The sequence below is a fragment of the Narcine bancroftii genome, chromosome 8 (genome assembly GCF_036971445.1).
Source record: "Narcine bancroftii isolate sNarBan1 chromosome 8, sNarBan1.hap1, whole genome shotgun sequence".
NCBI classification, from domain to species: domain Eukaryota; kingdom Metazoa; phylum Chordata; class Chondrichthyes; order Torpediniformes; family Narcinidae; genus Narcine; species Narcine bancroftii.
Window position 1 is genome coordinate 147,220,462 of NC_091476.1, and position 26,570 is coordinate 147,247,031.

A 26,570-nucleotide genomic window follows, 5' to 3' on the forward strand; every position below is an offset into this window, starting at 1 on the left:
GGCTTGAATCACTAGAGCTGTGAGACTGTTCTACTTGCTGGGCCAGTCCATTACCCCTAGATTTGTTGATATAAAACAGATTCAGAGTACAGTGGTACTGCATTGTTGAAAGATGAGAAAGAAAAAAAAACAATCCTGGTCCATTAAACAGTATAAATTAAGCTACTATTGAAATTGGTAATAAAATTGGAGAGTGAACATGTCACTGGAGCTTAGCTTATTCTTCCTTGGGATGTGATTGAAGACTTCCACCAAACTCAGCTGTGACATGTTACTGTACTGCTCAGAGCAATGTTAAGTCAGACATTGGTTGGAATTGGACCTAAATGACGATGGATATGCAGAACCATCGGTTAGGTATTTTCAACACACCCCAAGTAATATTTTATTTAATTCAGAAATATTTTAGAAAAAATACTCATGACAGACATAATACATGGTATCTTGAATACTTCAGAATGAATAGAAGCCCAAGGAATAATTAGGAAATATATTTACTGAAATTCATTACAGCAAAAATGGTCCAAAAAAACCTCAGTTAAATATTATGCAATGTAAACATTATAAATGGTACAATTGGAGCAAATTCTGATAGAGCCATTTTACTCCATTAACAGCCCTAGTGTTTACAATGACAATGTAATAAATGAAATGCCAATTTAATGAATAAAACTGACGATCACATCAAAGTAGTTTGTGAACATACAACCTCAAAATATCCTAAAGCTCATACTAATATGGCTGGGGAAAAAAAACCGCTAACAATAGCACAATCACTCACGCACTTGCTCTCACAGACAACATTTCTGATGCATTTGCACAGCAGTTAATGCTACAGAATACCCAAGGCATTAAATTGAGTTGCAATTTGGTCAGAAGTGCTCCCACTTCCTAGAGTATGCAGCTCCATTTGGCTCAGTCTCATGATCTTGGTGCCTCAAACACTTGGCAGTAAATGTGGAGGAGAATAATCGAAACCAGTGCATCAAGTCGACAGCAGGTTTACTATAACGCTGCAGTAGCCTTTTTTTTCCAGCTAAAATCTAATTGGGACAAAGTTCATGATACAATTCCTTCCCTTTTAAAAGTTACATGCTACTGGGCGGCTGAGTGGGCGTAGTTTGTCGAGGAAGAGTGTACATTGCGCCCAGAAACTGATCAGCAATTCGACCGGCTTCCCTCAGTCCACTCAATAAAGCACCATGAACTGTTGCAGGATAGTTGCGGATGGTGTGCTCCCCAGCGAAGAATAGGCGAGGAACAGGCTGGAATGGGTGGGGGGAAAAAGTGTTAGATCTGTTCCACAAATAAACCACCAATAGCTTCCATTAAGTGCTAAAAACACACAGAAATGCTAAAGGAACACAGCCAGTCTCGCAGCATTCATAGGAGGTAAATATATATTACCGACATTTCGGGCCCGAGCTCTTTCTTGAAGAAGAGTTGGAAAATTCAAATTTATCCCCATAATAGACCATCTGTCATGTTTTTTCCCCAGGAACTCAACCAAAACCACTTGACCCCTGTCTTCCTCACAACAACAGTAATAATGGTGAAATTTTAATGGGCATGAACAAAATTCTAAAAATGAACATATAGAACATAGAACAGCACAGGACCTTCAGCCCATGATGTTGTGCCAACCAATACCAACCTACTTAAACTAAATCTTCCCTACCTCACAGCCATAATCCTTTATTTTTCTTTCCTCCATGTGCCTATCTACGAGTCTTAAAAGTCCTTATTGTGCCAGCCTCCACCATCACCCCAGCAATGAATTCCAAGCACTACACTTAGTGAAAATTTACCCCCGACTTCTCCCCTCACCTTGAACAGATGTCCTCTGGTATTTGCTACTCTTGCCCCAGCAAAAGGTTCTGGCTGTCCATCCTATTGAGAGACTTGTAGGGTGTTGATAAAAAGTGTTAACTAGATAATAGGGTCACAAAATTGATGAATTTGCACTACATACTTAGCAAATTTCTATGGTATAATTATAAAAATTGTTCATCTTACTTGGATCATCACAGCTTGATACTACTAGAACTGCGCTGTCCAGAAACATGCAGAGTTCTCACCACAGCTCAGACCATTATACAAATCAATCCTCCCTCCATCAACTCCGTCAGCACTTCCCACTCCCTCTGGAAAGCTGCCAAAGTATTAAAGGACCCATCTGTCATATTCTCATTTTCCCACTTCTGTCCAACATAAGGAGTTTGCAAATAATTCCTTCAATTTCCAGGACAGTTTCTTTCCTACTGTTACCAGACTCTTGAACAGACCTCTCAAGATTAAAAAAATCTGTCTCATAAATCCCACCCTTTCATTGTTTTAACCAAACTTTTCTCCACAAAACTGTGCTCTGCATTTTTGCATAACTCTGTTGTACTATGTATAGGTTGACTTACCTGGATAGCACACATAACAATTTATTTTACTGTAACTTGGTAAAATCTAATTGGAGCAATGTTCATTGTACAATTCCTTTCATTTTAGAAGTTTCATGCTATTGGGTTATTGGATAGCAATAAACAAATAAAAAAAAGTTTACTAATCACTGATTGAAGCCTTGGCCAGAATGTTTTATTTTTATATGGTAGAAGCCAATTCTGGCAATTTAAATCTGTGCTGCCCAATTTCACCCAAATTAACCAACAAACCTCCAAACATTTTTGGAGGGTGGGAGGAAACCGGAGAATCTGGGAAAAACCCATGGAGAGAACGTACAAACTCCTTACAGACAGCGCCAGATTCAAACCCGGGTTGCTAGCGCTGTAATAGACATGCTAACTATGCACACTTCTGTGGAAGATGGAGTGAAGATATACTAGAAAGAATAAAGGGTCCAGTTATATGGACAGATTAGAGCAATTAGCATCCTGTTATAAATGAGTGAAGATTAAAGGAAGATTTAAGTTCTATACTAACCTTTACCAGTAAAAGCACATGGAGAGAAAACGGTTTCCACTGGCAGAGGAGTTAGTGGCAAGATACACAGACTTCAACTAATTGACAGAAATAACGAAGAGGACGATGAAGTTATAGAGATAGGAGTACAGTACATAAGATGGTGATTCCCAACAGTTTTAAGAATGCCTTTCAAAAGAAAGCAAATAATCGAGTTCTCAGGACCACGGAGAAGGAACAGAGCATTGAGTCATTGCAGAACTCTGGAGGCACAGGTACAATAAATTAACACTCCCCTTCTGTGTTGAAGATACTATACCCTAGGTTAAGCTCACAAAGATTGGTTGATATCCAAACATTCCAGATGTAATAATTCCACTGCTCAGAGCCACAGCATAGTCAGTTGGACAGCATGGCAGCATATTGCTGACTAAAGTAAAACACAAGCCTGCAGACGCGACGCAGAGATTGAAGTGAAACACAATGCCGGAGAAGATAAAGAACACTGCGCGACTTGCTGAATTTCTCCAGCATTTTGTGTGAACTACATTCACAGCATCTACATATTTTAACACTATCTCTCTGTTGCTTCCCCTTCAAATGCCTCATCCTGTTAATAAGGACTCAGTTGCACGTCACCGTCCCATTTATCAAAGTGAAACAAAGTAGGCCACAAGGCAAGGTGCTTTCATTTCCGCACAATCCACGATGCAAGAACTGAGGCAATAAAAAGGAGCTGGTGGAGGAACTTGGTGGATTAGGCTGTGTCTATGGAGGCAAGTAATTGGAAAGGAAGCATCCCCAGGACCATCGAGAAGGAACAGGGCTGGAATTCCTTCAACACCTCAGTATTCTGCTCCAGATTCTGGCATCTGCAGTCTCTTGTGGTACTTGCACACAATTGGTCACCACAATTTGAAGAACATACTCATAACAAATTAAAGACACACATTTGGCAGCAACTTAAGTAGATAACTCAAAGTGACATGGTTAGCGCAACACTGTTACAGCGCCAATGATCGGGTCCAGAGTTCGAATCCTGTTTTTTCTGTAAGGAGTTTGTACGTTCTCCCCGTGCCTGTGTGCGTTTTCCCCGGGGGCTCTGGTTTCCTCTCACCATTCAAAATGTCCTGGGGGTTGTTGTTGGTCAATTGGGTGTAATTGGGCAGCATGGCTCGTGGGCCAAAAGGGCTGTTACCGTGCTGTATGCCTAAATTTAAAATAACACCAAAAGTTACCAAAACACTTCCCATTTTCAAGAAATGAATTGCATTTACTCTCAAATCAACTTCAGGAGAGTGGGAACATTTAAAAAAAAAACACACACACACACTCAGTGTTGCTAACTGCATACTGGAATAAAAACTGCATATGAACGTCAAGAATGCAATCCATACCTTAAATGGACGGGAGGGGGGAGGTAGGGAGGGTGGGATGGGAGGAGGGAGGGGGGGGGAGAAAATGGCACTGTATATGTGTAAAAATGAAAAAGTGTGTATCATGGTTAATGTGATTTATGGTGTGAAAAATAAAAAATTAAATAAAAAAAAATGCAATCCAGGCATAATAGTTCTGGTTAACGTGCTCCACTGTCGTCAGTGACTGACCAGATACGCTGTTCAGTTACAACTTAGGGAAAGAAATGGTTTCTAGGGTGCCTTCAGTTTTATTGGAGAAACCGTGGGGCAGCACGGTTAGGGTTTGTAAGGAGTTTGTAAAATTCTTCCCCCCCTCCACCCCAATCTACGTGGGTTTCCTCCAGTTTCTTCCCACCCTTGAAAACATACTGGGACTGAGGGTCAGTTGGGTGTAATTGGGCAGCACAGATTTTTTGGTTGAAAGGGCCTGTTACCATGCTGCATGTCTAAATTTTTTAAATAAATTAAAATTTAAAATTGGGTCATTCAATCCCCCTCCCATGGCAATTACTGACATTTATATTGTTAGCAAGCATGACTTATACAAGACTTTGCAATTAATTAAGCTACAATAGAATGGACAAACCATTCATAGTGATCAAAGGGCTAATTTTTTCCCCCCCTCATTCAATGCAGAACAGTGAAAGTCTAATGCTCAGATATTTACCTGGGGAGCACCTGGGATGCTGGGGCCAGGGGTCACTGGTTGTGCCATGAGGTCATAATCATTCCCAGAAGAGCCAGCAGCCACATAGGAGTAGGAACCACGTGCCCAAGGATCCGCTCGCCAGCGAGTAACAACAGTTTCCTTCGGCTGCAAGGACGAAAATACAAGGAGGAGAACGAAACATCAATGAGATGGTGATGGACCAAGTTCCTGCCTCAGAAAGATGGAAGATTCAATGATTTTATGTTTCAGCTATTTCTTGACAAAAGCTCAAGTTGTGAGAAACGCTGTGCAGCATGCACACACAAACTGAGGCGGCAGGCAGCCGGACAGTGAAGGTGGGCACATTCTGTAGTGGAAGCGTGATTTTATTTTTTTTTTTGAAGTGTATTATTGAAGGACAATTCTTCCGTTTAACAGCATCAAGTTGGTAAGGAAGTCTAGTCGTCCTAGGACATCAGCAAAAATATCCAAGAGTATGAGGTGCTGATGGCTCAGGGATTCAAGAACAACATGTTTAAAGTAAAACACAAAAGTCTGAAGACACCCTGGTTGAAGTAAAACACAATGCTGAAGAAACTCAGCAGGTCAAGCAATATACTTTATATAGCAAAGATAGATACATAATCAATGTTTCAGGATTGACTTCTTTATTTAGGTATGGAGAAATGTTAACAGGCACCTGAACAGAATGGTGAAGGGGAAGGGAGGTAATAGGTGGATAAAGGAGGGAAGGCACAGCAGCAAGCAGAGGGAGGAGGTTCGGGTCATAAGAACAAACCACCATTCTACAGTGACAGAGCAACTGCCATAACTCAGTTGGGAACACATGCTCATCTACATCAAATGATTAGCCACTGAAACTCCACTCCAGAGATGAAAGCAGAAAAATTATAGAGTTAATTCACCACAATACTAAGGGAGATAATGTTTAAAGAAATGAAGGATAGAAGGTCACAAAAGGAAATGTGGCACTATGGTCTTGTGTTGCATTAAGTACTCAAAATCAAAGCTTAGTTTGGGGCACCAAAGCAGAATTTCATATTCTCAAATTAATCTGCTGTTCAGGTTCCCAGGGCACACATAGAAATAAGTTCTGTTTTTTTTTATATAAATACTATCAAAGGACCTTCATGCAGCCAAAGGTCTCAAATGGAGCTCTATGGTCACAAAGGACACTTCTTGAAACGCAATACCCAAAATTGAGGAACTCCTGGATCCCTGCATTTCTGTTAAATGACTGAAAAAATAGTGACATGTGAAATGATCCAAAAAGTTACTAATTATTATATTTATGTGAAAAACACCAGTCAGTAACTGATGTTTAATAATAATTATAATTACATAGCTTCTAATGAACAGTGATTATAATGGGTCATATTCTTCCTATGCAAGTCTTAAATGGCAGTAAAACTTAAGTTTGTGGACTACCATCAAAAATGAAGCTAATTACGAAGATGAAGAGCAAATTAAATTTTAATGACCAAACAACAATAGTCCAGGTGGAATTTCTCACAGAGTCATACTTTAATGTTTGGCAATAAAAACTGTATATTTGTTTTTCCATGCATAAAGTGCAGCGCTAGAACAAGCTAATTCTGATGGACTAATGCTGTTGGAGAAAGCACATTTCAGTATACAGGTGAAAATATTTTGTTTGCGTTGTCCTCTCCCTCACATTGAAAGCTTTCCTCATGAAACAGGGTGGCAGGCAATATCCATGTGAAGTAACAATCAACTTGCACTTTGAACTTGTATATAGTTGCCATGCCCCTCAAAGCTGTGCCCTCTATATTGGGGAAACCAATAACAGGTTGGATGGCTACTCAATCTGCATCCATGAATGTTTGTCACTTCCAGCTACTCTGATCTCTTGTTACTCAACTTTTGCACTACTCCAGAGTTCCAACTCAAGCACAAGGAACACTCTGTACCACATGATCTTCAATGCTTAACAAGGTGTTCAACAGTTTTTTTTAAAAATCAGCATATCTGGCATTTTTATTTCAGATATCCAACATTCCTTCTGTACTCATTTCGTATTTTCAGAAAACTAGCCTACATTTACATCTCCTCTGGACTTTATCTTGCACCAACACATCTTTTCCCTTGTTTTCTCCAGTTTAACTATTTACCGCTTCCATCAAAAGGTTATTGATCTCAATTGATAACATTCTCATCCACAGATGTTGACTAACCTGCTGGATACTTCCAGCACTTTTAAGAGGACCAAAGTATGCAATAGTTTGATTGACATACAAAGATTTTTCGATGTTATTAGATTTAAATATGAGAAAATAAAAAATAATGAGGTTTGTTTAACAAACCAAATGCTGGTATATATTAAGAAATTTGCAAGTCAAGAGTTTTTAAACATTATTTTTAAAATGTCATTTAACTTTAAAATCACCAAATATCACCGTCTCCTTTCATTTACTTCCTATTTTCCTCAGAATATTCTACAACATTCATACCAGGAATCAAAGCAACCTCATACCTGTGGAACTGCACTGCTGCCAAATATTCCTTTCAAAATGGCTAGACATCGACCGACAATGACATCATCACTGATGTTCTCCATGATTCCGGCAGCTTCTCCAGCCACCAAGGCCAACAGGATTGGGGCTGGGAACAGACAAAACAAGGAACTGTAACCACAGTTACTCACAGCAGGCCCCACATTTGCATTTCCACTATGCAGCTCAATAATGATGGATTAAAAGGATGTCTAGCTCTTTAGAAACTAGTCGCATAAATAATTCTGAGGAGAGGGGGGAAAAAATCAACAGGTACATAATACAACCAATGTACATTTAAAAGACATTTCAACAGTTACATAGATTAGAAAGATTTAGAGGAACATGGGCCAAATGCAGGCAAGGGAGAGTAGCTTGGCTACCATGGACAAGTTGGCCCAAAGGACCTGCTTCCATGCTAGAGATCTCTATGAATCCAATATGGATATTAGCCACTGCTAATTTACCAGAATTCAAAAATTTAAAATGGTTTAAAATATTTTATTCCAAGTAATGTCTGTTCTGTACATAAATAACCAAAAAAACAATGTAATCATTTGGAGACAAAGCACTGTTTGCATTGGCACATTTTTCTATTATAAAGAAATGAACACAATATACTAAATATAGATCATGATCACATGAATAAACTGCAGAATTTACACATTAGGTATTCAGGCTACATCAGTTGAAAAATATTGCACTAAATTCATGACAAATTATCATCGTTGCATTGAGTCAAATTAGAAATTCAGCTCATCTGATTCATTAGAGCCCACAACCATATGTTTTTAAACATCAGAAAATACATTTCTTTCAGCTCTTAAATTTTAATGGTTTGATTTTTAATCTTCTATAATAGATACTCTGGACTGGGCTATAGGTCCAAAGTACAAACACCAATACAAACAAGCTGGTGATTGGGTATAAAACCAGTCCTGGAAAATGGAGACAAAGAGTATATGTGCTTGTTGGTAGTCCTTCAAAAACAGGGACACTGAATTCAAAGGGTTAAATTTAACTTTAGATATACAGCACAGTAATAGGCCCTTCTGGCCATGAGCCCAATTACACCCGAATGACCTACAAACCCCCATATATTTTTGAAGAGTGGGAGGAAACCAGAGCACCTGGAAGAAACCCATGAAGTCATGGGGATAACATACAAACTCCCTACAGACAGTGAAGGATTCTAACCTTGGTCACTGGGGCTAACTGCTACATTAACCGTGCCTCCTTCTAATGAAAACACAAATGAAATTGCAACATACAGATTAGGTTCTACAGCAGGAAGAGATTTGAGGTGTTCCATTTGGAGAGCAATTAAAAAATTAAAAATAATAGAATCTAGAGCCAAGACTGTAAAAGAGCTATAGCCTTACAGTAAAACTACCATTATTATATCAGATGGTCAATAAAAATTAGCCAAGAACCCCAAACTCTGGCTTGATGTACACAACAAATGCCAGGTACTGGAAAAGTAAAAATGTCTTTAATTCAATCTTCCTTAAGGTTGATTCAACTTCTGCAACAAGCCAACTCCCCTATAAAGGTAGTAACAATGGAGGTTCCACTGCAATTTAAATTCAAGAAACTAGGGTTCTCTCTGAATAATTTCATTTTAATATTCCTATTGGTTAGAACACATTTATTACCTCTTCCCTCTCTGGCTAACACAAGTTCAAGGATCAAACTGAAGAAAGGTGCATTTGGCTAGAAGCACTCAAAGCATATTAACAAGTGTTTAAAATGAATCCTTCAGAAAACAAAATGTCATGAGTATTTCAATAATTTCCTTTAAGTGAGCTGCAGGTTTGCCAACATAAAAAGTTAAACATGAAGGAAATTGAGATAAAAGCAGATTCTATCAAGTTTAGTGCATAATAAAATTTTATACACTCACTGACGCACAAACCTTAGCCCAAGAACACTTCTTAGTACATTGATCAATCCAACCACATTGCACTTTTATCAGTTCCAGTAAATGCTGACGATTTAAGTTGATTGTAGTTTAAGGAGTCAATTAGGATTAAAATTTAAAATTCATAATTTCATGAATTGAAACTTCTTTACAGTAAGAAATCCATATTCATTCAATGTAAAAATAAATGAATGCTGCTCTGAGTTACATCGCCCCTCATTACTCTTTCTTCCCTATCAAAGTGGGATTTGTCCAGTGCATGAAGTTTATTTCTGGGGCTCAAATACCTTTATAGAGATTCCAAAACAGGAATAATTCTCCCCTGCTGGCAGTGGTACTTCCAACATGACCAAACAGATTTACACTGGGGTCCCAGAACACACGATCAAAACACAGTACAACCTGCAGGGAACAAAAGAGAATATTCATGTGTCTCCAAGTTAGTGTGCATCCTCTTGTAAGCCAAAATTAACCACCAAAAATATGTAATGTAACAGTAAAATTTCAAAGACAATCAAATCAATGATTCCAAACAGCCTTGCAATTCAAAGTGACCAAGCTTAATGTTAGCTCACCTTGTTGAGGTTTCCAAAGCCCATACGCTGAATAGCAGAAGTTTTCCACTCAGGAAGGGGTGGTACAAACTGAACAGCTGGTGGCTGCTGTTTCAACACACCCAGGGGGAGAGTACATAAAACTGCATCACATTTGTAAATGAATGTCTGGCTGTTCGAACGAGTATTCTGAGCAATGACTTCACATCCTATAAAATATTCAGCAAAAAAAAACACTACATAATTGTGAAGAACACATGCGTAATGCTATACAATAAATTAACAGAAATCAACTCCACTGAAGTTGCTTGTGAACATGCTGGGATACAGAATAAATCAAGTTCAAGTGTATTGTCACATACTGAAATAGTACAGATCTATCACCAATGTATATAGTTACAGTATCTAGACTGTGCTTACAGCGATTGGCTGAGAGCTTAGCCACGCCTACTGTCTGGGCCTTAAAGGGTTGTGTCCCTAGCAAGGTCGGATCATTCCGGACTGGTCGGCCACCTGTGAAGAGCTCCTGTCTTTTGCTAATAAAAGCCTTGGTTTTGATCAATAAGTCTTTGGTTCTTTCGACGAGCTCTACAAATAGTGATAGAGGTTGTTTTACAGCAGACCACTTGACATCTCATGCAGAGTACAAGATACTGTGCAAAGGTCCAGTTGCAGAGAGATCAGTTGATAAAGGCAGCAATGTTTGAGTTCATTCTGGAATAAAAAATTTGCCAAAAAGCATAGTGATTCACATTATCCTATGCAGCAAACTGTCAAACTATACATCCCACATTGTTGTCACACTGGTGTACTTTGTTTCGAACAGTAACAGTAACATTGTCTTCCAATTACAGATGAGCCTAAAGAGGAAGTAAACTAGATGCTCAAAATAAAACAAATTTGTTTTATAAACCACAAAAGATTTCAGATGAAAATGACAATCTTAATCCCACTGACTTCTCTTCCTAAAGAAAATGTTTTTTTTTTAAAATCACAATGCCAACCAACCTATCAAAACGTTCCATCAAGTCTGGAGTTCAGCTAACTTGGCATTTCAAACTGAAGGAGGTACTAAATAAGAAAAAATATTTTTGTTGAGAGTTATTTAGTTTCAAATAAGACTTCAATTTAAGCAGGTGAAAAACCTGCAAACAAATTAAAAGAGCAATGAACTGTGGCGGAGAAATTGCATGCTTTAACTGACCAAAGTTATTGCATTTTCATAATTTGCCTTTGGCATTCTGACAGATTCACCACTTCTAAGTTGGCTACAATAGCTAAAGGCAACACTGAATCACGCAGCACTTCATGAAAAGGTAAATCAAATTCACCAGCCAGAATGATCAGTTGTGCATTGGAAAAAGATTTGTAAACGGACAAAAGCCCTGATAGGACATTTGTGCACCCTTTTGGAACAGATTGTCAGGTTTCATAATGAAGGGCACTCTTTAAATTCTCCTTTGACAAGTTTATGTTGCAATCTGGTTCTAGTGATATTCAACTCTCATTTTTATGTGATGCCATACAAGTAGATAAAATCTTGGAAATTGATCCATCAAAGTAAATGAGGTCATCTAGAATTCAAATTGCTTAAAACACGAATGTAAATTGCAAAACTAATTTGGGTTATATAAAACCAGTGTTTGGTCTTGATTTGGGACAATTATTTAAAAGGTTCGACTGCAGTTTTAAACATGAGCTGTTAAGTATTGACTGAGCTTCAGTCAGAACGACCAGGCAACTCAGATGTAATCCATATTTCTAGTGCATACTCATTGGTAAAAGCGTTCATTATTCATCCTGCAGTAAATTATCCAAAGCTGCTTCATTACACTGTCACATCTCAGTTTACATTACATATGGGCTTACTTGCAGAAGCACTTTGTGCTGGGAAGGTGAAAAAGTATTTGGTCTTTTGCAATTATCAGGAACAATTAAAAAGCATGCTACCAAATGATATTGTTTAAATATTACAATTATTAATGGCAAGAAATTTGCCAACTATTTGGGATCCTTTGGCATTTCTTAGTTATGTAAATGAGATTAGTTTTTAACCACTCAAAGTCCATTCTCTCCAGCAACTGGTGTTAGTCTTTTACACAAACATCTTTCCATTTCTGAGTGAGGAATTTACATCTTTGCATTATAAAGAGCCAACAGAAAGTAAATCCTTCAATAAGAGCAGGCTGCATGGCCACTCAAGCCAACATAATATCCAAGTTAGTTACATAACAGATTATCTGGTCCCTTAAGTCCATTCTCTCATTATCCTCCAATTGCAGAGATTTAGTTTGACACAAGAAACCTTGGCTAACTTCTACAGATGTGTAGTGTGCTGACAGGCTGCATCACAGCCTGGTATGGAGGCACCAATACCTCTGAGCCAAAAGCCCTGCAAAAGGTAGTGGACACAGTCCAAAAGATCCAAAAAATCTACATGGAACACTGCCGTTGGAGAGCAGCAGCAATTATCAAGGATCCATACCATCCAGGACATGCTTCGTTCTCGCTGCTGCCATCAGGTTTAGGTGCCTCAAGACTTGTATCACCACGTTCATGTACTACCCTCCACCATCAGACTCCTAAACAACAAACTCAGGCTCATTTAAGGACTCTTACTTTTGGATTTTATTGATTACTGAATATTTCTTCCTTTCTCTGTATTGAACAGTTTGTTTACATTTCTCTTTTGTATACACATCTTTTCTTGAGAACAAGTTTTTGTATTGTCAATAAGCAGAAATTCTGCCTGGTCTGCAGGAAAAAGAATCTCAGGGTTGTATCTGATGTCATGCAAGTACAGTACAACTCCGATTATCCAAAATCAGATTCTGAAATGTTCATTTATCCAATTTTTTTTTCATTTATTCAATTTTTAAAAAACATTTTGGATAAACGAGGATATCGGAAACAAATCAGAAATCCTCACTTATCCAAAATTTTCTTGGAGCCAAACTGACCTCACAGGTTGAAAAAAATTTACCTGACATGAAATTAAAATGACGATTGTCCTCGTTTCAGGTAATTCCCTCCCCCCTTCATTTCCATTTCTTCTTTACCTTCCCCTATTGATTTTCCTCTCCAACTCTCCCTCTCAAACTGCGTGCCACTATCTCCCAGCCACAAGCAGTTGGAAGAATCCCTCATCCCGGCATCATCAAGGAGAGCAGCCTCCTGAGCGGGAGTGGGGACCTTGAGCAGGAGTTCAGGCTCAGTGGTGTTCCCTCCCCTCTTATCCTCTTTCCTCCCTCCCTGGCATAATAGATGCCGACACCGAATCTTCCCCTCAGCCAACTTCTCCAGTGTGCATGTGCAGTAGACCTAAGGGAGGACTCAGAGTCAGGACTCCAGCATCGGGAACCCGCTGACTCGCCAATGAGTGTTCCATTGACCCAGGAAGCTTCCCCAGGGATCAGTGGTAGCAGTGAGTTCATGTCGGGGATTGGCATTGACGGATGGGTGGTCTCTGTGATCGGTGGCCACGTTGGGTTCTTTTTGGTGATCGGCAACAGCCAGTATTTTTTTTTGGAGAGAATTAAACATTATTTTAATATTTAAAAAGCCTTCCCTTGTTGCTTGTTGTAGTTTAAACATTTTGATACAAATAATTTGCTGATGCTACTGGGCTGTTTTTCTCTGAAAACATTTACTCTACATAGGCCCGGTCCCAACCATTTCAGATAATCGGAGTTGCACTGTATGTACTCTGACAATAAATCTCAACTTTGAATTCCCATGAGAATCAAACATCCCATCAATCCACAAGTACTCATCTGGCTGGCCTTTGTAGTGTACATTGGTCTTCATTTAGATATTCCAAATACTCCATTCTTCCTCATATACAGTACTAAGCAGAAGTTAAACCTGCTTCTTTGAAGGATTAACTTAAGCTTCAATTTAGCCCAAGAGTAGCTCTAGGCCTCCCTCTTGCACTCAGCTTTGTTTAATCCAGAAAAGATAAATCTGTGCAAGTCACTTTGAGTTAAGACAACTCAAACAAACAGTTTAGCCGGGGACTAGGTTTAAGCCCTGTCTGTGAAACCGGTCTGTAATATTTCAACTTTAAAGATTAATTTTAGCACAAATCTATCATAATGCAAGAACACTAATCCCAATGACTGTCTAATCAGTCCATATTGTAACATTAGCTGCGATGGAATTGATTGTCTAAGGTGTTTGCCTGCATCACTAACTCACCAATAACCTAGCCAATTGGTTTCTTCCACAACCATTCTGTTTCAGCTCTCATTATAACTTTTCTTTGAACAGGGATAACAGAGGTGAATTTCAGAGGAAAAAGTTATGTTCCTTCAGCTCAGGTGATATTGAAAACTAAAGGAAATTTAAATGGCCCATTAAAGGAGCTGATTGTGGTTTATTTTAAAATCCCATAGAGCCTGGGCCCAAGATGGCAGAGTCTATGATAGACAGTGGCCACGAGGGGCTACAGTCTCTGGGGAAGCAGAGGACTGACTCATTGCACCATAAAACGGGGAGACCACCCTCCATTTGAGGAGGAGAAGCAGAGGAGATGACCGACTTGACAGTATCCCTTGCAGCAGACCTGTGGGGGTTCTAAGGCTGAAAAACTCGCAGTGGTCTGTTGGTGCATTGAGGTGAGGAATCCACACAGGCTGCGGGCAATTGGTGACTGCAGTCAAGAGACTCACAGCCGGCTGCGGAATGCTGGAGACTGTCCTGAGACAGTTTATATCATAGAATTGTAGATTACAGGGAAGTGAGATTTGAGAGGGTGCTAGAGGCTTCCTGATCACTTCCGAGGTGTGCACCTGGAGTTCACGTTGCTGATAAGTTTGGACTGAAGGCTGAGGGGGAGGACTTCTTTGCTTTTCTTTGACTGTAAGGGGCACTGGGCAATTTTGTCTGATATGAATCTTTGCCTCCCTTAAGTCAAAGGAAATTTTGTGTAATATCACATTTTCTGGTTTTTTTTTTTTTTACAGAACAATATCCTTGATTCTTGAATCAAGGTGAAATGAAAACCAAAAAAAACACAAGGAGAAAGCTCTCTTTTAGCCAGATCCAAGGAAAATGGCTACAGTTATTGGATGCCAGTCAGTGCTTTGTGCAGCCAACATAGATTAGAGCTTGGATGGGTAGCATTCCTAATTAGCACAAGTGCCAGGCATTGTCCATCATGAGGGGCCATTTTAATTTATTGTGTGACTTACAGAAGGCTTTTAATGGAATGCCACACCGTTATCAAGGTTAAAGCACATAGAATAAAAAGAACCTTCATGCCATGGATACAATGTTGGCTAGGTAACAGACAAGTTTAGCGATTGGCTGTTTATTAGGCTACAGCAATGTGAATCGGTGTTCCCCTGGGATTGATCGTAGGGGCAATTGTTTTTTTAAAAATCTATACCATGACCTAAACTTTGCAATACAAACCACCATTTCAAACCTGACCATAACTATAGTGAGACGATAACTAAATATACACAGGCCGTGGAATGGGCAAATGTGTAGTCAATGCAGAGAAATGCAAGGTCATGCACTTTAGCAGGAATAATTAATACAAAATAAAGGATAGGGTTCTAAAATTAATGCACCAGCAGAAGTACTTGGAGTAAGTGTGTCAAGATCACAGAAATTACAGGGCAGGTTTAAAAAATTATTAATATTCTATGATTTTTCAATACAGGAAAAGTTTGAGAAGTTACGCTGAATCTGTCATACAACATTTGTCCAGTCTCAACTAGGGTATTGTGTTCAGTTGCAGTTGCCTCATTATTGAATGACGACCTTCTTTGCAGCACACTCTCTACAATTCTATGATATAAACTGTTGCTTATAAAGAGAAAAATGAGAAGTTGAATATTCTTATTTTTCAATGATTTCCATCATCTACACAAGTCTGGAGCACACTGACATGCTCCCTGCCTGAATGAATGGATGGATGAAGCACCAACACCAAAGGTTGGTACCATCTAGGATGAAGCAGCCGCTTGACCATAAGCCAGCCACTGTCTTACACACATTTCCTCAACACAGCCAGCACTAGGCCATGCAAAATCTAAAAATGTACTGCAACAGTTTGCCAACATTCCTTTCACAACAACTTACTGAATTTCTAACATTTTTAATTGGCATACTAGGCTGAGATTCCATGAATTATAAAAAAAATTAAAACTAGAATTGAAGGAATCATTGAACAGAATCTGAACCAACTGACCTGAAGATGTGTAGCGGACTTGTCGAACAGCTGTATTTAATTTAATGTCAAGTCCTTCTGCAAGCGCCACAGGAACACAGGAGTAACCATTCCGTACTGTTAAGTGACTGCCTGTAAATTCAAAGTCATCATCCTGAACAGAAAACAAATAGGAAACAATCCCTTTACTTATGAATGCCACCCTGTAACATCGTTTTATTTACTTTTATTCAATCAAAATCAACAGCAAATTAATTGTACAAGCCGCAGTTTATTCTCATTCATTCAGGATTAAAATATTTACAACTCCAATTAGAAAATATTGATCATGGATAACAGGGCTGAGAGAAGCAATTATTGCAATGACATCACTGACATTGTGCATTGACCTGAATTCCATGAGTAACTCTATTTATTGCAATGGAAAAATTCAAGTTGCTTACTACGATTAAGGGTAAAAATGATACAGAATGCATCTATCATACACTAAATACAAACCACTAATCACAATAGTCCAAAATATATTTATCAAAATTAACTAAACATCTCTTTACCTGATCCCAGTGCTTCAATGAAAGGGTGGAAAGGGGTGTTGCATTAGCAAACTCCAGATTAGCAAAATGCCAATCCAGTATCTGTCGGTCTCTTGATGACAGGTAAACATCACTGAAATACAAAGTCATAATTCTTCTTTACATTCCAGTGTAACAAGTTACTCTAGATCTCTAGAACATTTATTGTATTCAAAAAAAATGCCTAACGTCAGGCTCTTCTGGCAAAGCTAGATTCTGCATTTCCCAAACAATTAAAATGTACAGCAAAACTCCTGGTATCCGGAATTCAAGTAACTGGCAAAAAAAAGGAAAATAAATTAAAAAGAATAAAAGAATAGGTAAATAATATGTAAGTTTAAAATTGTAACAATAAATGTTCTCTGAAGTAACACAAACCTTTGGCGAAGATGGGAGCAAATATTCAGCCTTGGTTGTGCTTTGCTCGTAGCAGTTTTTAAATGAAGTTGTGTTTGAATAAAATGGTGTCACCCAGGATGAAGAAGCTGGGTGATGCCGCTCTCTATTGGAGTGACTCTTAAATAAGTGCCTCCTTATCCCAGCTCAGTAAGAGTCACCCCAGTCAGAGGCATTACCTGCAAGCTTTGGAGGGTAGGGGGTAATTATCTATGTTACTGTTAGTCTTTCAGGCAACTCTGTGGGCAGGAGGAACCTGCAGATGCAGCGAAAATTAAATGTTTACAAAGAATATGACCAAAAATAAAGTAAAATATTTTAAGGTTCCTGCAAATTAAGTTTGTTTAGTGCATGAACAGTATAGTTAGTATTTTTTGTCTTCTGTCTTTTAAACTGCTTATTCTTAATAAAAGTGGATGAGTTAGGCCTTGTAAGTCTCAAGCAACCAGAAAATACTCTTATTTGGTGTTTACCAATCCCCATAGATGCCAGATATCAGGGGTTTTACTGTAATTTACCAACTGCAGTATAGCAGTAAAACAATCAAGTAAATAGAGCTATACTGTGTACCAATATGAGCAAAAACTAATATGTTGGTATGGTACCTGGGTGGGTTAGCTTCTAATTCCTGGAGCTTCTCCTCAAGTTTCACCTGGGCCTCTGCGAATTCATCATACTCCTGTAATCAATTCAAATAAAATGAACTGGTGATAAAAGAAAAAGGAATGTAATAGTACTAAGGTGTAAATAAGCTACATTTCTCCAACCTGTTTGGACCCTGGCACAGACTAATGGACTGATAACTCAGTTATTGCATTGGAGAGTAAACAACAGAAAGAAACAATTTCAATGTGGATTTCATTAAAATGAGTAAAGCTCAAATACCAACATTTAGTTATAACCCAATATCAAAAATAATCCTCAACTTCACAAATATTAATTGCTTCTAGATATCGCCTTTAATATCTTGCAGGATATGAATCAATGCTCTTTGTCAATTCATGGTCTCAACTCTGCTTTTTTTAAAACAGTAACTTGGGTTCATACAACTGCCTCAAAGTTTTAATGAAATATGTTTAGCAGGACGAAAATTATACAAAAACTTGGAAAATTTAATATCAAATTATAAAATGAGAAACCAGCCAACTAATCAAACATTTTAAAATTTTGCACAGGCTCAATCAGATCCGAATTGAATGTGAGCTCAAGGTTTAGTGTTAGGGAAAAAAGGTTTCAATTTGTGGAGTGCTAGCTCCAGTCATTTTGTTGGGATGACTTTTAACATGAAATGTGTTGTCTGTGTGTCAAACACCAAAAAGCAGAAAATATTTGTAGGAGTTATTTATAGCCCCCTGACAGTGGTGACAATTTTGAGCTAGTTTAAAATGAGAAATTACACACTTAACAAGTACGAGAAATTTAAACATGCAAAACTTTGATCTAAATATAGACAATGCAATTCAACAAGGAGAATCAAGTGGACAGCAAATTTGGAAATGGCTTACTGAATCAGCTTGTTGAGGAACCAAACGGGGAAACAAAGCACTTGAGATCTCCAATTATACAGGTGGGTTAATTAATGACTTGGTAATTGAGCAGCTTATGTTAAAGCAATCAAGAACAACTGAATTTTTTTGAGAAGTTTGCAAATTTAGTTTATCTGAAATTAGGGTCTTCAATGTAAACAATACAACTACAGAAATGGGAAGCACAAGGTGGCTATGACAGATTACGGTAAAAGATACAACAGTAAACAGGGATGAACAAACATAGAGCAGATGTTTGGTGTGCCAAGGTTGGTGTCATTGTTCTGAGGAGAGGGATGCGAGAAGATATTGAAGAATACCTTCCAAATAAATATGTTTCTTTGCAGGCTGGAAGGAAGTAACAAATGAAGTGTCTTTAGGATCAGTCCTTAGAAGATAAAATCCCTGGAATACTTGAGAAAAGGTCCGCTGCAAATAAGATTAGTTTAAAAATGTTAATAAGCCTGAAAATTGATAATTCCCCAAGAGCTGAAGATGTATATCCCAATGTTTTGAGAGGGATGGTTATATACTGAAGATATAACCATCTGTATCTGTCATTCTCCTCCAGGAGCAACAGCACATTTAAGTAAAAGCCTCCTTTTCTTTTTACTTCATGCAAATAATATTTTTTTTAATGTTTTTTTTCAGTAGGAGAGGAATATGAAAAAAAAACAAGACTGCTTCACAGGGAAGTGGCCCATAAACTTTCAACAGAATCCTGGGGGGGGGAGGGGGGCCAAAGCTGAAAAAATTTTGAGAATGGCTGCTCTGGATTACATTCACCATTTCTACAGATTCAGGAAGAGTTCCTGATGATCGAAGGATGATCTTACGATTTGGAGGATAGAGAAAACATGGAACATTTAACCTGTCAGCCTGACATTGATAATCGTGAATATTAGTAAACTTACTAAGAGATAGCAAAAAAACCCTGACAAATAATTTGATTATGCTTCTAAATGGGAAATTATATTTGGCTCAACAATTGCAATTCTTTGAAGATGTACCAAGTGGATAAGGAAGAACCACAACAATGGCTCACAAAGGAAACTGGTGAATAAGTAACAGGATTGAGGGAATATACCAGTGTAGATAGAATTTTTCCAGAGATAGAAGACCAAAAAAAAGGGAATAAATAAAAGTAGAGTCCATCTCCAGTTGGCAGGCAATGGATCGATCAATGTGCCCCAGCAACCACAATTCTTAGCTACAACTTCGCTGAAGAGTCCAAATTTTACATTTCCAAAACTGATAACAACATGTAACTAAATGGAAATGTGTGCAGTGACAAGAGTACAGAGGCTTCATGGCCAATGGACAAACTTGAGTGAGTGGGCAACAACACAACAGATGGAGTATAATGCAGAGAAATATGAAGTTATCTACTTTAATAGGAAAAAAATGAATGTTTTTTTTTTAAATATGGAGAATTTGGGAAATGTTAATATTCAAAGGGTCTTCCCGTATGCAAGACACTAAAAGTTGACATGAAGGTATAATCAAAAAAATTGGAAGGCAAATGCTTCATTGTAGGGAACTCAGCCCAACTCATCCATGCTGATCGAGTTGGCATTCTGAGCTACTCCCAATTGACTATATTTGGTCCATAATTTTTCAAAATTAAAGTGGGGAAGGGCAGGAAAGTTGTGCATAGGAGTTTGACTCACATCTTGTCAAAAGCCAAAGCAGGTTCAAGGAATGGGACACTCCTGTTGCTATTTCCCACATTCTTTGAAACATAGGTAATAATTTTAAAATAAAGACATTATAGGAGAGGAAGAAAAACACAGGAACTGCAGATGCTGTAATTTTGAGCACACAACAAGAAGAAGGAGGGACTCAGCCAGTCAGCTAGCATCTGTGAGGAGGAACGGACAGTTAATATTTCGGGTCAGGCCCCATTTTAAGAGAGGAAGCAGAGATTGGGGCTCCAGTCGAATGAGTGAGCAAGACTTGGAGTTATCATGAGGTGCAGTGAAGACAAGCTGAGCAGGGGAGAAGAGAGAGTCAGCAGGAACCTGGAATTATCACATAGAGGTAATAAATGGCTGAGTCGGGTTTCAAGGTGAAAGCTGAAATTAACACAGCTATTGAAAAAATACATTGGTCTTATAAATCAACATTCAAATTAGGCTTTGTTACAAATAAATCAAGAAATTCCATGGGGAAATGAATTCACCTTCCAAAATTATGCACAACTATTTTAAAGATCAACTCGGTATGTGTCAATTTATCACAACTTTAAATCAACATAAAAATTCTGTCATTATGAACTTTTCTTTAAAATTTTCAAAGTTCCCTGAAACTAATTATATGTGTATGTAAGTACCAATGATTGGACAAACTCATAAGAGAGAAAGAATGTTAAAATTTAACACATCACATCACTATTTTCCCAAAGCCATGTACACTTTCCAAAATTAGCTCATTCGGACAAAACATCAAACCACAAAATAACATTCCACATCCCCAAACTCCCCTCAAGAGAATGGGCAATACAATAAAGGAGAAATAGCAAAGATAACAGTTAAAAATAAACATTTCTAAATAAAGGATGTCATAAGTTGGAAAGGATGCAGGAAAGATTAAAGAGAATGAAACTAGATCTGGAGGGGTTTAGTTACAAGGAGAAATGGGATTGGCTGGGACTTCCCCCCCCCCCCGCCCCTCCCACGGGTATACAAAAATCAAAAGGTGTATAAATAAGGCAAAATAATCAATCTCCTCCCTAGCGAACGGGAGTCTAAACCTCGAGGGCTATGGTGTTTTAGGTAAGGGTGGGAGGAAGGAATTAAAATGGACCTGATGAGCAGCCTTCTCCAGAGAGAATGGTGGGTAAGTACAACAATAAACTGCCAGAGGAAGCTATGGAAAAGGGCACAGACACAATGCACTAGTTTTAGAAAGCTGTGCAAGGCCTCTTATGGCTTTGGAAAATACTGATTAAAGTTAAAAGTTTGACGTGCTTTCCCTCTTGCAGGTTTCTCCAGTCATTGGTAAACACATACAAGTAGTTTCAGAGAATCCTGAAGTTATAAAGAAATAGTCTTAATTTTAAAACAATGTAAAAATATTATCATAAAATGTTCAGAATTAAGGTTAAAAAAAAGTTGTGCGTAATTTTGGAAGGTCAATTAATTTCACTGTGGAATTTCTTGATTTATTTGTAACAAGCCTAATTTAAATATTAAAAGCACATGATCAGGTATATGAGGGACAGGTGCCAAACACAGGAAAATAGTACTAACTGCTACGTGATCAGCACGGATGAGTTGGCCAAAGGACCTGCTTCAGTGTATGACACTCTCAGCCAATGAAATCCCAGACTGTGACACACAGGACAGAATGCTTAAAAATAAAATCACCTTGCATAAAGCAGTCAAGTCTCTCAATTTACTCTTGACCAAAAATTCCGCGGTGATGTCACGAGGGGGCTTCACTTCAGAGGCTTCTCTATACTGCTGATGTAGTTCTTTAATTTTCTCTTTGACTGATACCATCTGCAGAATACACAACAGCAGAGGCATTAAAAGACTTGTCGGAACAACACAACCTTTGATAAAAACCTTGAAACATCACAGCAGCAAACTAGAATGTTATATTTATAGAAGCTGCTTTATAATTCCCATTAACATTGTGCTCAATTTCTCCTCCCCAGACAATACTAGAATTATGCATTTCATGGTGTTCCAGCAAGTTAGACACGATAAATTGTTTTTCACATGATAATTATGCTTACAGGAAGCTTTGACCAGGAACATGCAAGCTTGGAGAGTAGTAATGAAAGGAAAGCTGCAAATTCCACAAATCAAAAATTACTATTTAAACAAAGTTGGAATTACACAGAATTATTAACATCTGAAAAGAGAAGGCAGGTCAACATATCTGATGTAGACTCTTAATCAGAACAATCTCAATCTTGACAGAGTGACTGTATTTGAAAAGTCAACTTCTCAGTACAGATGTTGAGGAACCAGTTACATGTTCCCATTTTGTTTTACTCACATTTCATAATTACATCTGGAAAGAAAGTTCATAAAGGATAAATGATGTGGAGAGAAAATTAAATTATTATCCTAGCACCAATGGTAGTGACAACACTGGAATCTATAATAAAGGATACAATACTAAAACAGAAAATATATATATATTTTGAAAAAACTACAGATGCTGAAAATCTAAAGCAAAAACAGAAAATGTTGGAAATACTGAGCAAGTCAAGCCGCTTCTGTGTGAAGTGAAGCAGTGTCAACATTTCAAACCGGACAACCTCCATCAGATGATTGTTCAGATCTTTTACTAAAGCTCTCACCCCTTTGGACTCGGGACTGGGTCCATGGGTAAACTACAGTATGAACACCAGTTCAAACCAGCTAGTAATTAGTTATAAATCCAGTCCCAGAAAATGGTGACACAAAGTATATGTGCTTGCTGGTAGTCCCTGAAAACGGAGTCCAAAGGGTTAAAGTTGCTGTGAATTAAATTATATGCAAATACTTATTGCTGTCTGCAGTTTAAAAATAGCCAAAAGCTTTCTCCACCGCTGAAACTTGTTAAAATATTTGGTAATGATAGAGATAACTTTTTCTTAGATGTACACCACAATAACAAGCCCTTCTGGCCCAAGAGCTCATGCCCCCAAAATGCAACAATTAACCTACAGCTCCCATACATTTTTGAAGGGTGGGAGGAAACCCACACTGACACAAAGAGAACATACAAACTCCTTAGACTGCACCAGATTCAACCCCTGGGTGTTGGTGCTGCGCTAACTCTGCCCCCTTTGCTCTGTATTCTTTTAGCCTGGCTGAGTCTTTAAAATTAACAGGCCAATGAAATGCATGACCAAACATTTACATAAATTTAAAGCGAGATTAATTTTAATTACTGCCAGCGGCGCCACCAAAGGGCAGATGATGATTTTGCAGCCTATACAAAATTTAATGAATGCAAAATAAGGAACCAGTAATGACCAGAGTTGTTCTTTTAAATGCCCTAATGGTTCAATTATTTTTTTTAAACATAGTTTTGCTGCATTCAAAAGCACATGGAATGTCTGCATTTTAATCTCAACAAGAAAATCTGAGTGGAATAAATACCACAAATAATATAGGCAAGACCAAGCATATTTCAAGCACAGGTACAGTTAAGACAGGAAAAACAGATTCATATCAGTGCCAAGCAAAACACGAGTACTCGATGACCAGGCTTCAGGAGTATGTGCTGAGGGATACATTCATGCTTGGTGTGGCGAACGCAAGTGCACTATAGGGAAAGACCACAGTCTCGAGTCCTCCCACTACCAGGCATTAAGGGGCTGAGACAGAGGGGAAGTCCCTCAAACCGCAGAGGGGGAAAAAGAGACATGATCCCACAGTGATGACAATGATGTAAATTGAATCAAATGTTATAATGTACAGTAAAAGGAATGTATGCACATGAAAGTAGGGATGGGAACAGACTCTGTATGGTTTATATTAACATCCACTCCTATATAACATACCTGTAAATAATTTGTGAATAAAGTCTATGTTTAGAAATAAAAACACTCAATTAGCAGTTTTAAAGTTGCTTCAGTGTTCTGAAATTCAACTCAGATTGCCACGCTATTGCAATATTGCAGTCTTTCATCCAATTGTTAAACCATGGCCCAGTCTGCATTCTTAGCCAGAAACTCCCTCAATCTACCTTTTACCATATCAGACATCCTGACATGAAAACAACTCAAAAAAAGTTTTTTCATTAGACAAATTAAACTTGAAGTACAAAAGCAAATGCAATTTTTTAAGAAGACTCCCCCCACCACCCGCCCAAATGAATGCCTCGGCATCTTTGAAATTCAAGGAGGCCACAGCACTAACATTCAAAATCCTGATCATGGCTAATTCATTCATGGAAATTATTGCCATTTATTCATAAAGAAAAAGACTCTACAGCACCAATTTAATCATGCTTCATTCCTTAACTGAAGGCCTCTCTCAGTTATCTTACAAAGACAGTAGACCTCCCTCCCTCTTACTTACATTACTTGAATGTAAGTAACAAACGACTTACAAACAACATCAAGGCAATAAATTTTCTTCATTCACCTTCCCTCTCTAGGTATCACTATCCAAACTAAAAGTACATCTTCTTTTGTAGGTGTTTGGGTGAAGAACGAGAATGTACAAGGCACTATTTGCAGTGAAGCCACCTAATTTCAAGCAGACACGAGCTATCTCAAATCAGACAGGACAAGACGACAGCTACTCCCTGATTCGTAAAATCCCATTAGCTTCCAATCAAAAGGGAGCCAATAGTCAAATGTTGAAGTACAAACAATTTTCGCTCATTTGTAGTTCCTGAATAAAATTCAAGTTCAAATCACCTTATTAAGCAATTCTTTCAGATCCTCTTGTGTCTTCACAATTTTCTTCCAGTGTTCAATCTGCTCATCCTTCACGTGTTTCTCCTGCAGTCTAACAAGATAATCAATTACTGTTGCAATAGATTCAATATTTGACCGTACCTTCACTTATGACCTTGTGTAAACATAACAAGGTAAACATTACAATAAAGTTTCTGAAATACATAGTTTGAAAGCATTCAGGTGAGATGGGGTCCCTCTGAAGTCACAAAAGAAACTTGCATTCATCATTCTCAAAATCCCATTGTGTTCTTAGCCGATACAAGTTTAAGCACAAAAAAATGTAGTACAATGAGAAGTTTTTTTCTGTGGGCAGACTAAAAGCATTCATACAGCTGTGTAAAGATCACAATTACAGAGTGTAAGATTGCAATGAAAAGAAAGATCAGTATGTAACCACAGGCCAAACATACCTGGCAAAATTGTCTGGGACCCACTCTGCAAAGCCTGCAACTATATTCTGATTGGTTGCCAGTTGCTGGTGGTGATCCACAGGGATTAGTGTTGGGACTGCTTCTTTTTATATTGTATATTAATGATTGGGATTATGGAATGAATAGACAGATGCAAAGGGACCTGGGAGTCCTCGTGCAGGATAGCCTAAAGGTAAACTTGCACGTCAAGTGAGTAGTGAAGGCAGCAAATGCAATGCTGGCATTCATTTCAAGAGGAATAGAATACAAGAGCAGGAATGTGACATTGAGGCTTTATAAGGCACTTGGAGTATTGTAACAGATTTGGGCTCTTCGTTTAAGGATGTGCTGACATTGGAGAGGGATCAGAGGCAGATTACAAGGATGATTCCAGAAATGAAAGGGTTATTATATGAGGAGTGTTTGGCAGCTCATGGCCTGTGATGGAATTTATGAGAAGGAGGGGAATTTCATTGAAACATTTTGAATGTTGCAAGGCATGGATAGAGTGGATGTAGAAAGTTTTCTTCCAATGGTGGACAAGAGGGCACAACTTCAGGATCCACTGAGAACAGAGATGCACAGGAATTTCTTCAACCAGAGTGTAGTAAATTCGTGGAATTTGTGGCTAAGGTAAGGTCATTGGGTATATTTAAGGCAGAGATTAGCCAGAGCATCAAAGGTTATGGGGAGAAGGCCAGGCTGTGGGGCTGAGTGGGGAAAATGGATCAGCTCCTGATAAAATGGCAGGACAGATTCAATGGGCTAAATAGCCAACTTCTGGTTGTATATGGTCTTACAATCTTAAGCCATGGCAGCAAAGTTTTGTACAAGGTAATTTGGCCATGTGGGTATGCCAGAGTAAGCCTCAACCACAAAATGGTTGAAAATAAACCTCATTCATAGCAAAGCCACATCCACAGCTTTGCTGTCAGAGATGCAAAGTTTTTTTTTGTAAGTTTAATTCCCCTAAAGGATTATTCAAAGGTTATTAAAAATTAAAATGATTTTAAAAAATCAAAATATCAAAGTAAACCCAACAGCATTTAAACAATTAAACCAAATGCTCATAATGAAGGAAACATTTTGC

The 26,570-nt window shown here is 38.3% G+C and overlaps 1 protein-coding gene and 1 long non-coding RNA gene across 4 annotated transcripts in view; one reads left to right on the plus strand and one right to left on the minus strand.

The window, feature by feature from the left end:
- Positions 1-476: 476 nt before the first annotated feature.
- kdm1a (lysine (K)-specific demethylase 1a) overlaps positions 477-26,570 on the minus strand; it is a 61,763-nt gene continuing 35,669 nt past the window's right edge. For 2 of the 3 annotated variants that reach the window (XM_069895205.1, XM_069895207.1), the window contains exons 12-21: positions 25,029-25,119; positions 22,027-22,161; positions 17,738-17,811; positions 16,719-16,830; positions 16,186-16,318; positions 10,008-10,195; positions 9,720-9,834; positions 7,493-7,620; positions 4,996-5,142; positions 477-1,265 (exon numbers count right to left, since the gene is read on the minus strand). In XM_069895205.1, the coding sequence (XP_069751306.1) occupies positions 1,089-1,265; positions 4,996-5,142; positions 7,493-7,620; positions 9,720-9,834; positions 10,008-10,195; positions 16,186-16,318; positions 16,719-16,830; positions 17,738-17,811; positions 22,027-22,161; positions 25,029-25,119 (1,300 nt within the window). In that variant the 3' untranslated portion in view covers positions 477-1,088. The other variant, XM_069895206.1, reaches the window with a different exon arrangement.
- LOC138741332 (uncharacterized) lies at positions 21,397-25,027 on the plus strand. The gene is made up of 2 exons (XR_011343457.1): positions 21,397-21,496; positions 24,803-25,027. It is a non-coding gene; the product is annotated as an uncharacterized lncRNA (long non-coding RNA).